This window comes from Convolutriloba macropyga, chromosome 12 (assembly GCF_964194025.1).
Source record: "Convolutriloba macropyga chromosome 12, txConMacr16.3, whole genome shotgun sequence".
NCBI classification, from domain to species: domain Eukaryota; kingdom Metazoa; phylum Xenacoelomorpha; order Acoela; family Convolutidae; genus Convolutriloba; species Convolutriloba macropyga.
In genome coordinates, this window is record NC_134479.1 from 24,598,775 (window position 1) to 24,614,010 (window position 15,236).

Genomic DNA, 15,236 nt, shown 5'->3' on the forward strand with positions numbered 1-15,236 from the left:
CTTCTTTAAAAGATCAACGGTCAATAGAGCACACAATAGGACAGAATTGGTATAAATAGGTCGTGTTATCCTCTTGTTCAATCACTCATTTCATTCATAACCAAGATGTAAATCAGCACGTAGATGAGGTACCTATATCTTTTCATACTATGAACAATTAACATTATATTTTCAAAACTCCTCCTATCATGTTGAGTGTTTGTTCCGAGAAGGACATCACAAAAAAGTGGTACTTTGGTCCTCCCCAATGCTTTTGTATGTGTGTCTGCCGGAATGCAATCGGTAGGCAAGTAGTTTAGCGCCAACAGTCGACTTTCGATTAGACTCCGAACGAAGTGCACTTTTAATGCCAAGCGCTTGGTTTTTCCGTGGTTAATCAAATTTTCACTAAGAGCAAAACAAGCCTGATTGTCTACATTGACGCTTTCTGGATGCTAGATTTCTTAATCTAATTCATGCAATACGTTTGCTAAATGTACCGCTTCTTTGCTTGTCTCAACTACAACGTTAAGCTCAGCTTCAGCTGTTGAAGTGGATACGCACTTTTGTAACTTAGTAGCCCAAATGATTGCACCTGAACTATTTTTAAGTTTAATACTTACCAAGTTTTTACTTATTTGTCCAAGTTGCCTGCCCAATCTGAGTCTGAAAATCCTGTTAACTCTAGTTTTTTTGCATTTTCTATAAATCATTCTCTCTGATTTTGTCCCTTTTAGGTAACGTAAACAACTTTTTCCTGCATACCGATGTCACTTTCCAGGATTGTTGACAACAGAACTCAAATAATTAGCTGCGTGCGCAATATCTGGCCTACTTGTTAATTCCAGATATTTCAAGCGCCCCACAATACCGAATAATCACATGATTGCAGTTGTCTACGCTCAATTCTGCCTCTTTCTGGTGAATCTAATTTTGCATCTTCATGCTTACCTCTAATGGTGTTCCCAGTGTCTTCGATTCGATCATGTTTAACTTCTGTGAGCAAAAACTTTTGATTGTTAAGATTTCTGGGCAAGTTTCTTCCGGACTGTTTCAGTCCATATAAACTTTTCTTCAGTTTACAAACTAATGGATTTCCTTGCTTGTCAAATTTTTCGAGCCCTTCGGAGTGTTGCATGAAGATTTTTTCATCGATGTCAGCGTTTAGGTACGCTGTTTTGATATCCATTGGTTTCAACTCGGTGTCTCTATATGCTGCACAGCGTATCATTACCCGAATTTTTGAGAGGCGTGCTGTTGGTGAGTATGTTCAGTTGTAATCCCAGCCTGGAACTTGGCTGAATCCTTTTGCGACGAATCATGCCTTGTACCTTGTTATCTCCCCGCTAAGACCAAACTTAAGAGCAAAGTGCCAGCGGCTACCAATGTGTTTGTTTCCTTTGTTCTCTACCAGTTCCCAAACTTTATTTTCCACTAATGAGTTGTATTCTAATTTTATTGCTTCGCACCAGTTTTTATCCCTAATTGCTTCATCAATGGACTTAGGTAGTACTTCCTTAATCACAACAATTTCACGAAAAATGCTACCGACTTTAAATCTCTATCACCATCTGACTGAAGCTAGTTCACTATCTCCTCATTCATTTCTTTTACTTCAATGAACATTTCGTTTTCGTTGAAAATTATATTCCGGGATTTTCTAATCTTGAAGATCTCTTTGTCATTTGGAATATTTACCAGATAACTCTTACTATGACCCCCAAAAGTCCCTTTTGAGAAGTTCTATCATTCTTACCTCAAAAACATTTTTCAACATGAACAAAAGCTGAAGAACCAAACACTTTGATAAAGTCTAAATTAGGTTTCTTCTTGTACATTGACTCAAAAGTGTTTTTTGAATACCTGAATGGAAACCAAATTTAATCTCTCATGCCATTTTAATTGCATATGGCCAAAACTCTTTTTTTTCTAAAACTGACTGCTCTAACAGACATCTAGCCATTGGGGTGATTGTCCCCCAATTCCTCTCAACATCTTCATTTTCTTGTGATGTATACGTTGTCCAGTCTAACACTTTTTTGTCTACAAAATTGTTTTATGTCATGTGAGACATATTCACCTTTCCCGTCGAAAACTAAGGTTCCTGCTGTCCTATACCCGAAAAGAATTGTTACATTTTTTCAATGGCCTCATCCCTTGACCTCAAAAAATATAGTTTTAGATTTCTGCTAAAACTATCCACGAACCCTATTGCTTAATAGTTGCCAACGACCGATTCCGGTTGGATTGGCCCTTAAATGTCATTATGGACATTTTCTAGGACTTCGCTTGCTCTCGTTTCCAGTTTTTTTTGGTACTAGATTTTTCTTTGATTTATTTAGCTGACATGTTTCACAGTTTGTCAAATCTTGTTCGGTTAGTCTTAGTCCTAATGCGTGATCTTTTAATTTGTAAATGTCCTCAACATTATTATGACCCAAGCGCTAGTGCAACAAACTAAGGTGATCTCCAATTGCTAAGTTTCACTGCTCTTGGGTTTCTTCGTAGTCAATGTTGTTCCGAATAAACAAGCAATCTTTCCCTCAAAAGTGAAAATTGTTCCGCTCTTGGTACGTATTTCTAAAGTCCTGCAAAGGAAGACCTCAATGTCTGCTGCTCTAAGTTTGACACTGAAGCCAGATTCTTTGCATTGTTGGGAACAAGCAAAGCATTAATTAACTTTTTTCGCTCTGAACCACTGGAAACCAAAATTCTGATTTCAACTGTTCTTTTCCCACTAATTAAATTTTTATTGCTATTTGCCTTAATTATGGTAGCAGAATACTCCGTCTCCATATCTATGAAAAAACTTTCGTCTTTAATCATATAACTGGTGGCACCTGAGTAAAAAATTAGCTCATTTGCATGGTTGTTTTCCGAGGTTTAAAAGAAGCAAAAGAACTCAAGGTGTCTTCTGAATACCTGAGTGTAAACAAAATTATTTAATCTCACTTGCAATATAAATTGCATATGGCCAATACTTTTGAAAAAAGGAACTTGTTTGTCTATATTCTGCCCCTCCAATAATTTTTGCGAACCTCTCTGAGCTGTTCTACTGCTTTGACTTACAAACTTTATCTCAGGTTTTTGTTGCTTTCTAAAAAAACTTTGCTATATGTCTCTGCTCACCAAATTTTAAACATTTCATTGGGAAGCTTTGGTGTGTTTAAAAATTGGTTTCTTAAACCTACATTCTTTTGTGATACGTCTCGTTTCCTGGCAGATGAAACAATTACGTTCCTTGTTAAGGAATACGCTCTCTGTTTTCGTTTTTGAATTTTAATTATCGAAATGTATCAGTTCTCGTTAAATTTCCTCTAGAGTTTTCTCGTCCTTGCTGTAATTCACTAGTGTTGCAAACTTTTCATGTTCCTTCGGGAGCCCTTTCAGAATTATTGAGAAAAACATATTGCCACTGATTCCTCCATTCACTAGTGTTAGGTTGCATTGCAGACCATCTGCTCTCATGAGACAATATACTATACTCTCACTTGAGTCTTTTTAAGGCTCGATAATTGTGCTCTCAATTTATGTAGCATAGGTCTCTGAAGCGTTTACACAGTACATCCCAAGCTCTAGAGCCTTCATCCTTATGTGGTCTAAGAAAAAGAGTTGATGTTTTGTCTAAAGCTAGTTGATGTTTGTTTTGAACTAACTCGTACCACAAAGTCTTCTTCTTCTCTTCCAATTATTCCCGCCTTTTTTCTATAGCTTGCCTGCGTTGCTCCTCCGGATAATTTTTTCTAGCGGCTCGCATATAATCTAGATAGGTGGCTTCTCCTTTAAGAATTTTGCCAAATTTCAAAGAGTGCATAACAGCCTCACAAACTGTTCAGCAAGAGACACGAAATCATCCTCACGCCAGCTTAATGACAATCTTCCTGTTTTTGAGCTCATTGTTAGGCCTGCCTTATATTCTATTTTTATTTCTGTTTGCCTCAAACTACATCTGAACACTAATTGTTCCCTACTGAACCAAAGAATTATGGCCCCAACAACTCTGTACTTTGTTTTTCTCAGTTAATATTGATCTAGGTAAATATTCTTTCGTATAATTGTCAGGCTGGGAGAAAATTTTCTTCGGACTTAGATCAAAGCTCTTTTCCTTTCATCAGCTTTTTTGAATCTGTTGCCTGTTGGTGGCTTTGTTATAGGACGACAAAGCGGTGAGTCGTTATGTTTGCGTATCAAAAAATTTTTTAAAGCATCAGGCTAGCACTTGTTGTAATATGGTAGCACTTGTTAGAGAAACAAAAAAACATTAAGCAAAAAGAGTGTCGACTAAATTAATCTAGAAGTTGGTGTTCTGTTCCACATCTGTAGTATCCATAACAAAATCGAAAGCAGGATTTTGACATTGAGCCAGGTTTTTTCTGCTGCGATTAAGCACGATAAGGATATCAAAACCTTCCGAGGATAATGTACCTTGTATCTTACAGAAGCACAGCTTACACAGTTAAAAATGAAACAGTTGTTTAAGCTGAGCTGTTCTCAGCTATTCTAAGCAATCCTGGTTCCCCGATAGCTCTGTTATAAAATTGAACTCCGCGCTCCACACTGATCCGACAAAACAATTGCACTCACTCTTGATTTCAGAAGCAGAATCCCCAGTTTAGCTACACAAACTTAGCAATCCACGTTTGAAGTCCCCCAACCAGGTTCACAAGCTCTTGACTCCACAGATGAAGTCCCTCAACCAGCTGCACAAGCTTCATACTCTTTCTTCTTCTCGTCTCACTTGGCCACTTCCTGACTACAAGTCTTGTCTCTCCTTGTCCTCACTGTCCCCCCCCAGTTATTTCACAACGCCTCTTATGTAGCAAAGAGGCGCAGCAACAAAGTTTTAATTATTTACGAGGAGGTTTGATTACTTAATGAGAAAAGTTCTGGGCCCGTAACCTGTCGGCTATTGGGAACACAGAGACAAATCTTGTAATCGAATAATTAAATTAGAAATAATGGTTGACAACTGTGGCAATTAGCACAAAATTCAGCCCATATTCATTAACCCAAACTACCACATTTTTACATTCATTATGATCACCTTAATTTACAACTTCCTTGACTTCTCATGACGTCCAATCTGAAATAGCTACTTACTCTGATAAATTACTTCTTTAAAAGATCAACGGTCAATAGAGCACACAATAGGACAATAGTTGGTATAAGTAGCACTTGTTATCTTCTTGTTCAATTCAATCATTCCATTCATAACCAAGATGTAAATCACCACGTAGATGAGGTGTGTATATCTTTTCATACTATAAACATTTAACTTTTTACTTTCAATAATCGATAGGATTTCAATATCTATCGATTTCTGATCGCTGGGTCCAAAAAAAATTGATTTTAGAAAATAAACACTGAACATCTTCCCTTTTCCCCGCAAAAAACAATGGAAACCGCCATGTATTTTTTACCGTTGTCCTTGTTTTTGCTAGTATTTATGAAAGTAACAATTCAATATTGTTTATAGACAAAATACTCATATAATCCTTTTTTACATGCAAAGTGAGATCCAGTATTATTTATTTGTTACATAGCGTAACGATTTTCATAGTCAATGTTTAACGTCAGACAGATTGAGTATGATTGTTCTTTAACTCAAGCGAGACACGCGAGAACGTGAGAAAGCTAATGTTCTGTAAAAACAAATTAAGAAGTCGAACAAACCATTTTTTTTACTGAAAACTCAATGTATTTTGCTTCTCCTTTTTCGTTTCACTCTTGCAATTGGCAGTTGTGGAGGTACTGAAGTAAACTTTACTTTAATTTGTATCAGAAGTTTGTTAAGGCGACTGAATGTCCTGAAAATACAAGAAATTTAGTAAAGCAAACAGACTTGTGTTTTGGATTTGCTGGAAACGCCATGCTTAATGAACTCTGAGTTCTGGCACTGAACATACAGTATATTTATAAAGGATCACCTTGAAGAATTCCTGTTATGTTCAATGCTCGCACACCCTGACTTTTTTGAAAAGTTCTTACTTTCAAAACAGATGAAAACTAACAAACTGAGTTCACTGATGCTTTGTTCCATTGCCAGGAGTTCGGAACATTCCATTTTTTTTCAACTTCATGAAATCATTAGGTCGCCAATCCTACACTTTGAACAAGCATTTTTTCTTGCTGAACTCATCCGCTCTCCCATAATTTAAGATAGGGCTGTATAGGTTTTCGTGGACAACAGTAACATCAAAGAAAACCAGTTCAAATTCGCTCAAACTTGGAGGAAATCGCCACAAATGTCCGCGACTCTAGAATTTGATGGCCGCGAGGAAAACGGTCAGATTCTTGCCACTAGTTTACGCAAAATTACGTCCCTATTATCCACTCTAAAGTAAATACTTTCTGCGGTTTAATCGTCACTCATTTCCGCAGTTTTGATGTCTTTGTCACTTTTGTTCGGTTCTTTATTGTCCGCAATTTTATGTCACTATTATCGGCGTCTTTTTTATCCGTAACTTCCAGGTCACTATTTTGCTCTGCTTACAGCTATAAATTAAACTAAGTATTTTGATTGCTCTTATTTGCTTTAAACTTTGTTTCCGAAATAAGGGAAACTACCGTCCCTAAAGAGTCGGTATAGACTCTAAATGCGAAGACTGGTAGCTGATAGAACATTAACACAGACTACAAATGAGTGATGAATAGAGAATTAACTACTACAAGCGAGTGATGAACTATATGACTATACGCTGTATAAAAAATTCTGTAATAAGTTTTTATTAAATCTATAGCAACTGTATTTAAATATATTCAAAAAAGGCTGTTTTTATCTGCTAGTGTTTGTCTACCGGCGAGGGACTTTCATCAAACTAATCAATGATTGAGATAAGTTCGATGTTTAATGAATGAGAAATAATGAAAGAAGTTTGTCAAACGGTGAAAAATAATCAAGAATTGAACAGAATCAATAACATTGAACAGAATTTTTATTAAAGCTACTATAGATGAAAATAACGACAACATTGATCAACCATTCTTCCAACGACTATTATTGACAATTTGCGTGTGACAATTAATGTGCTTCATCGTAGTGAAGAAAACTACGAAAAACTTCTATTATTTTTTCTTTTTTACTTGTATTTGCTGCATTATTGTAACTTTCTCTTCAAAAATTTCTTTTGTGGCTTAAATATTAGCTGTTGGAAAAGAAATTAGCACTGAGAGATTTTAATTAAGTTAATCAAAGTACAATTTTGTCTATAAATTGAAACAGCGCTGATTGATTATTATCAATATAATCACCACGATGAAACAGCACCGAGTGATTCGTATTAAAATTATCTGATCCTAATTATGATGAAGTCTAGTTTTGCTTCATTTAGAATTTGATGCTATTAAAATGAGTGCTTTTGAGTCCAATTTACTGTTAGATGATCTAAAATAAATAGCGGTGAGTTAACTGCAGCTTATTCTTTATACGCTTTGATCTAAATGTTGACAGAGAAAACAATAGTCATTGATTTTTTTATTGTATAAATTATTCGCAGCATAATTAACTGATAAGTTAAAGCGCACCATAAAAGGAAGGGAACTAGAAGGGAATTGATAATCATGCTTAAAATTATGGAACTTAGTGACGATTTCCCGCTCACAGTTTGCGGACATTTGTGACGTAAAAACGTGATTTTACAAGATCAATGACAGAATATTGTTACATTTGTCCGCAGTTTTTCACTGTTGTCCACAATTTAACCAATTTCATACCACGCAAAATGAAGTGAAAAAAGATTTCCACTCGTGTTCGCAAACGCAGACTGTATTGGATTTGTATGACTGGCGACGTAATCATATATTGTTATGGACGTCTCACCAGCCCAGCTTTTATTTGCTCTAAGCCAAAAGGGAAATCAACTTCGATAACTAGTACACATTTTACTCATCAAAATTTGGAACAGTTAAAAGCTTGAAGTGGCTTTACCACGAAGGTCGGATAAGGTAAATCTGAAATCAGATAGGGTTAAGTAAAGATAGGATAAATTTAACATCAAATCACTTTAATTTAAAAGCCATTTTTAAAAGTAGTCGCCAAATGTCATTACATAATCGTTTTAATTTTTAGAGGACCTCTTCTATTCTCCAAGTTTAGCGGAGAAGTCGCGCAAATGAATCATAAAAAAGTTGAACAGTTTGTATGGGTGGACTTGATTGTTAAATTGTTTTCAAAATTGATATCTTTTGTCGTTTGGATCCTTTTTGATTATCCATTTCATTTCTTTTCCAATTAAATGTTATTGTTTTTTTATTGTATAATTTGTTTATTCTTTCACTAAGAAAAACAAGAGAATTTGAGACATAAGTGACAGGGAAAGAAAATTCGATATAGATTGCAAGTTGTGGTCAATTTTGTAAAAGCCACTAAAATCAATCTGGAAACAAGCAGATTAAAGATGGAAACAGAAGTGTTTTTTGGATTTTTTTTCGGAGGATTTAAGAAGGTTGAAATGTTTGCGAACATAAGCCTAACTTCGGTTGTTTTTATCACTTTTTTTGTTTTTCCGCTTAACTTTAGATCAATTGTTTCGATCAATTCAAAATGTGATAAAATTGTTAGCAATAGTCTAATTGCTTTTACGATTACAACACGAGAAAAGTTGATGATTTTTTTGAACTGTCTATTTTGGCAATAATATCAGCTGAATTTTGGGAAATTCAGCTTTCTTTTAATGAAAAATTGCAACCAATATGATCAGCTGCCCTACTTTTGTAAGTTTATCGGTGGTTGAGACATAAAAACAGCTAACATATTCATCGTTTACACAGATATGGGCTAATTGTCCCTAATTTTGCAAGGAAAATTTTCCGGAAGTAACAATTATCCGGTCTTTCGCTAAATTAAACCGATAATTATAAAAAAATATCAAATAGTTTTTTTGCTGCTTTAAGATAATCGTTTGCCAAAAAGATATTACGCTATAGCTTTTTTTTAAAAGGCTTTTTTTAACAGACACGCGGAGACAGCATGGCCAGTTTCGGTCTCATTGTTGGAATTTGCATTGGCAAAGAATTCGGATTTTTTTAAATATTTTTTTTTGCTTTCCTACGTCGAAATTAGAAAAAGTGTATTCATTTAAAGATTTATATTGTAAAATTATGCTCTAATAAAATCCAATTAATTGTCAAATAAAGTTCAATAGTGTCTTTTATGAGTATAGAGTCTTTTTTCTGTGTCCGACAAATTGTTTTTTAAATGTTTATTTAAATTCTTGAAATTTCCTAGCACTTGATAACATTTTTGTAGTGTTATTGAGTCTTATTAATCAAATATCTAATTCAGTATCTGGGGAGCTAATAAAGAACTATAAATTGCTTCATTTGACACAGATCGTTTTTTGGTCATATAAATCGCAATGTATCCAAAACTCATCGTATATTTTTGATATTATGTCTTGTCGGTCAAATTAGTTATTTTGGTAAAACTTTGTACATTATCATGAAGAAGCAACACGGGCAAGACCAATTTTTGTCTAGATGTGGCCTTTTATAGTTCAAAATTGATTCGGATTGTAATGAGGCGCTTTTTCGTTATTCACGATAGTTACAGATCACAATGATTTCAAATCGAAGCTCCTTTTTTGCAGGTCGAATTTGTGTGCAAAATTGAAATGACTTTTTGGTTTTCTGACCTAAACTTTTTCTTTTTGTTGTCCGACAATTAAGTCAAAAACATGGTTGAGTGAGGTCGGAACCTGATGCGCAAATGCGCATTGCCGAGCATCTTAGTTTTGCTTAGAGTTTCAAAATGTCAACTGTTTTGTAATATATATATATATATATATATATATATATATATATATATATATATTGCTCACTGTTATTTGGGTGACTGTTTCTATTCATTTTATTTCAGGCATTTTTTCTGCTGGACTCTATTCTTCCATAGAAAACGAACCAAAGGGTTCATCTAAACCTTTCACAACAGAACTAATCTCATTCATTGAGAGCGAAGAATGATATGACTATTGGTATTTCATCTCATTATTGGAAATTCAGATCATAAAAATTTTCCCAGTATTTGATGGTCAATAACGTTGCATTATGGGCATATTGCTATAGAAAAATTTTTTAGACTTGCTTCATTAAAATTGTTTGTTTCGCTTTCCTCATATTAAATTTAGAGGAACAATTCAATGTTTTTAAAATGGTATCATAAAACTGTATTCCGGGAAAAATTACAAATGTACTTTTTTTGTTCTAGACGCCATTCAATTCTACCAGTTCCTAAAGATGTCAATTCTCTCGAAATATTTGGAAACGCAACAGTAGCTGCATTTAAATGGCGGAGTCATGAACCTGAGAGAGTTCATGTATTCTTGGGATTTGTAAAAAATAGATCATTTGGCAACAAAAGTGCAAAAATCTACGGCTGGGTACCATTGGACCTGGAGCCCAAAGAAGGTGAAACCAGGTGAGAAAAATTTGTTCAACTTTACGGGATACAATTCAGTCCAGGTGGTAGTTAAGCTGACAAAACTGCTAATTGAGAGGATAATGGTGTCAAAATAAAAGTTACAAGAAAAATTTACGAGGGTATTTAGCAAACACTAGTTCTTAGCCAGGTTAACCAAAAAAAGAATCCGAAATCTTGCAAGATTCCTGCAAGAAAATAGAAAATCGAATAGAAAAAATAGAAAATAGATTTCAATTCTTGCAGGAACCTTGCAAAATAAACGGACGAACTTTGCATTATCTTGCAAGATTTCTTGCAAGATTCTTGCAAGATTTCGAATTCTTTGATCACTAGAGCTGACATAGGAAACAAAATCCATTTACAATCGGCAGCTAATTTAGACTCAAAAGGTAAAGGAGAAAACAGAAAATATCTGTAATTGTTTAAGAGAGGACTAGATAGATTTGAAATAAATTTTCCGTTTTCTTTTAAGAAGACTGAGTTCCTACTTTGGTGTAGAGATCGATAATCTCGTGCCTAATTAATGATGATTAGTTTTCTCACTGGCGTGTTAAAAGCAAGAAAATTTTGTTCATAAGAAAAATGTGTATAAACATATTAGCTGCAAGTCGTTTGTTTTGTAGCAATTTAATTTGTTTGCAATTTAATCTTTAATTTTGTTTCCCCACGTGAATTGTAGTACCTCGATTTTTTTTCAACAATAAGTTTCATTTTTCTGCTTCAAAAAGCGTTTGTGAACTGACGTGAGCGAAAAAAAACTTAATGTTTTTTCTCTGATGACTGATAGAAAAAATATTTACAGTTCCTGTGTTTTTTGTTTTCGGAAGTTTGATACTCCCGATTTTTATGTTAATTTCCGTTACATGACAGTTTACCTAAGTCCATTCTACCAAAGCTTTTTTACCCAATGCCATTTTACCCAACCTGTCAACTTATCCACTGCCATTTTACCCAATACTAACTTGCCCAATGCTTTTTTATGTTTTTGTTCAATTATCCGATTACAAATTAGCAGTCGCTAGTACCAGGATGATTTAAAATATTCATATCAAGTTCCACGGGCGATTTAATAATATAGTCGGCCAATTAGTCGTTGTGGTAAAATTAGCAAAAGGGTAAAATGGGTATGTTGGCATTGGGTGAAATTGCATTGCGTAAAAAGGCAGGTTGGGTAAACTGTCATCGGGTATAATGGCATTGGGGAAAATGGAATGGGGTAAATTGTCCTGACACAGTTAATTTCATTTTTTTTTTCATCAAAGCAAAACTAGTTGCATTCTAGCTATTAATTTTATGACAAAAATTTTGCAAAATTAAATTATCCCAGTGCAGTTGTAAGGGATGTGATGTGTTACCATTCCCAGGGAAAAATTTTAGATATTAGGATTTAATTTAAAAAAATCGAACTGTGAAATTTTTTGCCCAGCTGGTTGAATTTTTAAAAATTTTCATTTAGTCTTAATTTACAGCACTAAGAGTTGCGTTTTTGCGTAAATAATGCTCTTTTTCAGTAAATATTGCTTTTTGTTGCTTAATTTATTAGGAAAAACAAATAAAAAATTTTCTCTCCGGTCAGTTCAAAAATTTTATTGCTCGAAATACATTGTCAAGATGTATCAAAAAAAACGTATCGATAACTTATTCGTTTCTTAAAGTTAAAGTCATGGACGCCTTTAATTAGAAGATCTGTAAATTATCGTTATTTCTCTTTCTTCGGAAATAATTAACAGGTGCTATTTTTTGCGTGTTTTCAGGTGCATTACGTATTAAGCACGGTTTTTGGAATGAAGTAATTGCAATTGCAGCGCATCTCTGGTTGAGGTGCCATCCCAAGGTGACCTCTGATCAGACGAAGTTCAACGCACACGGTATGTTTCCAGACTAAAATTACAAGGTCTGGAATTTGGTTCGAGCGGACAATAGTATGATCAGAGGTCACTTCGGTCTGGGGATGGTTTGATCAGAGGTCACTTCGGTTTGGGCTTGGTATGATCGGAGGTCACTCCGGTCTGGGGATGGTAAGATCAGAGGTCACTTCGGTCCCAGGATGGTATGATCAGAGGTCACTTCGGTCTGGGAATGGTCTGATCAGAGGCGGGTTAAAGCGCACATTAGTCTGATCAGAGAAGGTTTTCAACGCAATTGAGTCTGATCAGAGCCCGTTTCGTGCGGAAATTTTTAATTTTGATTTTTTTAACCGAGAGATGTTGACTCTGCCGAGAGGCAAGAAAAAGCAGCATTCAGATCAGAGACACATCTAGAATCTGATGGCCTTGGTCAGAACCAAAGGAATCCAGCTGATAGAAAATGCCGGTCCCATTAACAGAAAATTTTTATTAACAGTAGAACACGAACTTTAGTTTTGGAAAGCTGTCTAAATTCATCCAATGAGCTCGAAATATGCACTAATGTTGTACTAGGTAAATTTTTCTCAGCAGTTGGATTTCTTTTTTTAACAATACTTTTAGAATGAACTTTTTTTAGATGAATTTAATAATGCAAACATCAATTTTTCTTAAATGAATATATTATAACAACATTGAAGAGATTCGTTCATAGTGTAAAGCATTCTCTGAAAAGACAAATTTGAGCGCAATTGAGTCTAATCAGAGGTGAATTTGAGCGCACAATAGTCTGATCAGAAGTGATTTTGAGCGCACAATCGTCTGGACGACGGTCTGGTCTTAGTCTGGGCCATGGTCGTATAATCGTCTAGACAATGGTCTTATTCTGATCTGATCAGAGGTCAATTCCGTCTGGAGAGGTCTGATCAGAGACAGTTTCGAGCACACTTCGAGTGCACACAGTGTTTCGAGCGCACTTTAGTCTGATCAGAGGATACTTTGTTCTGGGATGGTTCGATCAGAAGCCACTTCTGGATGGCAGCTCATCCTGGGATTTCATGCAAATATTTTGAAATAATTCCTCGTCCCGGTTTCTTAGATACAATTTTCTCGGATCTTTAAATATATGAACGGTCTATTTCAGGTCCAGTAACCCACCCTACATGGACGAAAAGTTCTTCATTGCTGGCCAGCCTGATAAGATGGACGAAAAAATGGAGTATTGCATTGCTCTATCGAATATGGTGCGCACTAAACAGCGGGTATTTAACACGATCTGCGACTACCAGAGTATATGGTTTCTTACCGCGTGTCAGTACGTTGACTAATGTAATGTTTCGATTGTTTATATGACAATCAACAAAGTGAAGCACAGGAAGTTTGCATAAAACAGAAAAATTAGGTTGCTTTTATACACAATAAGCTGCGATATTACAAACTCGTCGGGCATTTATATTAAGGTTGGCAAACGTACTTTATTGGGGAGACGGGACAGAGGGAGGTGGTCTCAATTACATTTGTCTAGGTGTGGTGGTTTTGATTAATATGCGAAAAAAATAAATATAAAAGATGAAGCCCTTTTTTAGTTATTTGATGAGGTTATTTTTCAATCCAAATCTGCAAGCAGATTATGATGTCATATACATTTATTTATGAATATTCCTCTATATGTCGAGGTTTATGTGACATTTTATAGCCTGATTTTACAGAAACAAACTATTATTGCATCCAGTAGAGGCAGAAAGTCCTGCCACTTTTGTTCCGAATCGACCAGTAAATTACTTTGAAAACCAGTCAGTTTATGTTTACAACTCAGGTAAAATATATTTATTCAATATCTACAGTACAATAACGTACACCAAATATAAAATTTTCATATTTCATTAAACATAAAATTGAATTTTGAAGTAGCTAATGTTTCTTTCGAACAGTACAAGTTCAATTGCTAGAACAGATGCTGTTTTAATTTTTTTTTCAAATTTGTGTTTAGTGTTTAATTTCCGTATTTCAAAACGCTTTTTTGTAAGAACGCTTGCTTGATTTTTTGAATAAAATGTCGGAAAAAAGTAATGATTTGTGCAATGTCGGAAAGAAAGTAAAGTAGCATACTTTGATTACCCAATCAAATTGTTGTTTTGTCGTTTTGTTTGGCCAAATGTTAAAATTTTGCAGACAACAATGCACAAAAAATTAAAGCAGAGAGTACTACGGATCTCAACAACCATAATCGAGCTCCAAGAGGTATTATATGGCATAAAATATATATTCATTGTATAGCCACAGCTGTTTTTGAGAGTGATCTTTGGGTTGAATATGAAGGCAAATCAATTTACATTCATAGATATTGGCAGTATTCTTTGATTTTAACTGTTCACCAATGAAATTGAACTAGATAAACTCAACTTTTTTTCGAAAAAAAGCTAATCGTTTTTTATCAGTATTTGCTTTAACTTTTTTAATTTCAGAAATTCATCCATTTTCTTTAAAATTCCGAACGCAAAATGTTTCAGCTCGATAATAATTTTTGTCTTTGATATAAAAACTTTTAGCATCCGGAATCTGAAAAATTTTAGATATTCCAAGTACCTTTTCCCTGTTATCATTGATGTAGACTTAATAAAAGGAAGAAAAACGTGCTGGATGTTTGTTTACTGTCCTTCCAAAAAATGACCCCTATTTGTCCACTATTTCTTTCTATCAGCTAAAAGAGGTCACAATTTGTTTTACGGTTTTATACGAAAATCCGTAAGCTGTTAATTTTTTGAAAAAAATGGAGAGGTTAATAAGTTGCAGGTTTGGGCAGGATCAAAAAAATTTGAATTCCCTATATTGTTTGGGTTTTACTGTACGTCTTCAACTATTGCAAACAACAGTTTTGAAAAGTTAAAGAACTTGAAATCCAACTTGGGTATCATTGCGTATTTTTCCCTGGGCTATCAGGCACTTGATTCAGTAGAAGACGTTAATAAATTTCTGGAAACTTTGCAGTTAGGGAG

At 34.8% G+C, this 15,236-nt stretch overlaps 1 protein-coding gene across 1 annotated transcript in view; it reads left to right on the forward strand.

Moving 5' to 3' along the window:
- Window positions 1-13,568, forward strand: part of LOC142350430 (uncharacterized) — a 31,645-nt gene extending 18,077 nt beyond the window's left edge. Inside the window, exons 4-5 of the mRNA XM_075402277.1 lie at window positions 10,184-10,393; window positions 13,385-13,568. Coding sequence (XP_075258392.1) covers window positions 10,184-10,393; window positions 13,385-13,568 — 394 coding nt within the window. The remainder of the gene's footprint in view (window positions 1-10,183; window positions 10,394-13,384) is intronic.
- The last annotated feature ends 1,668 nt before the right edge of the window (window positions 13,569-15,236 follow it).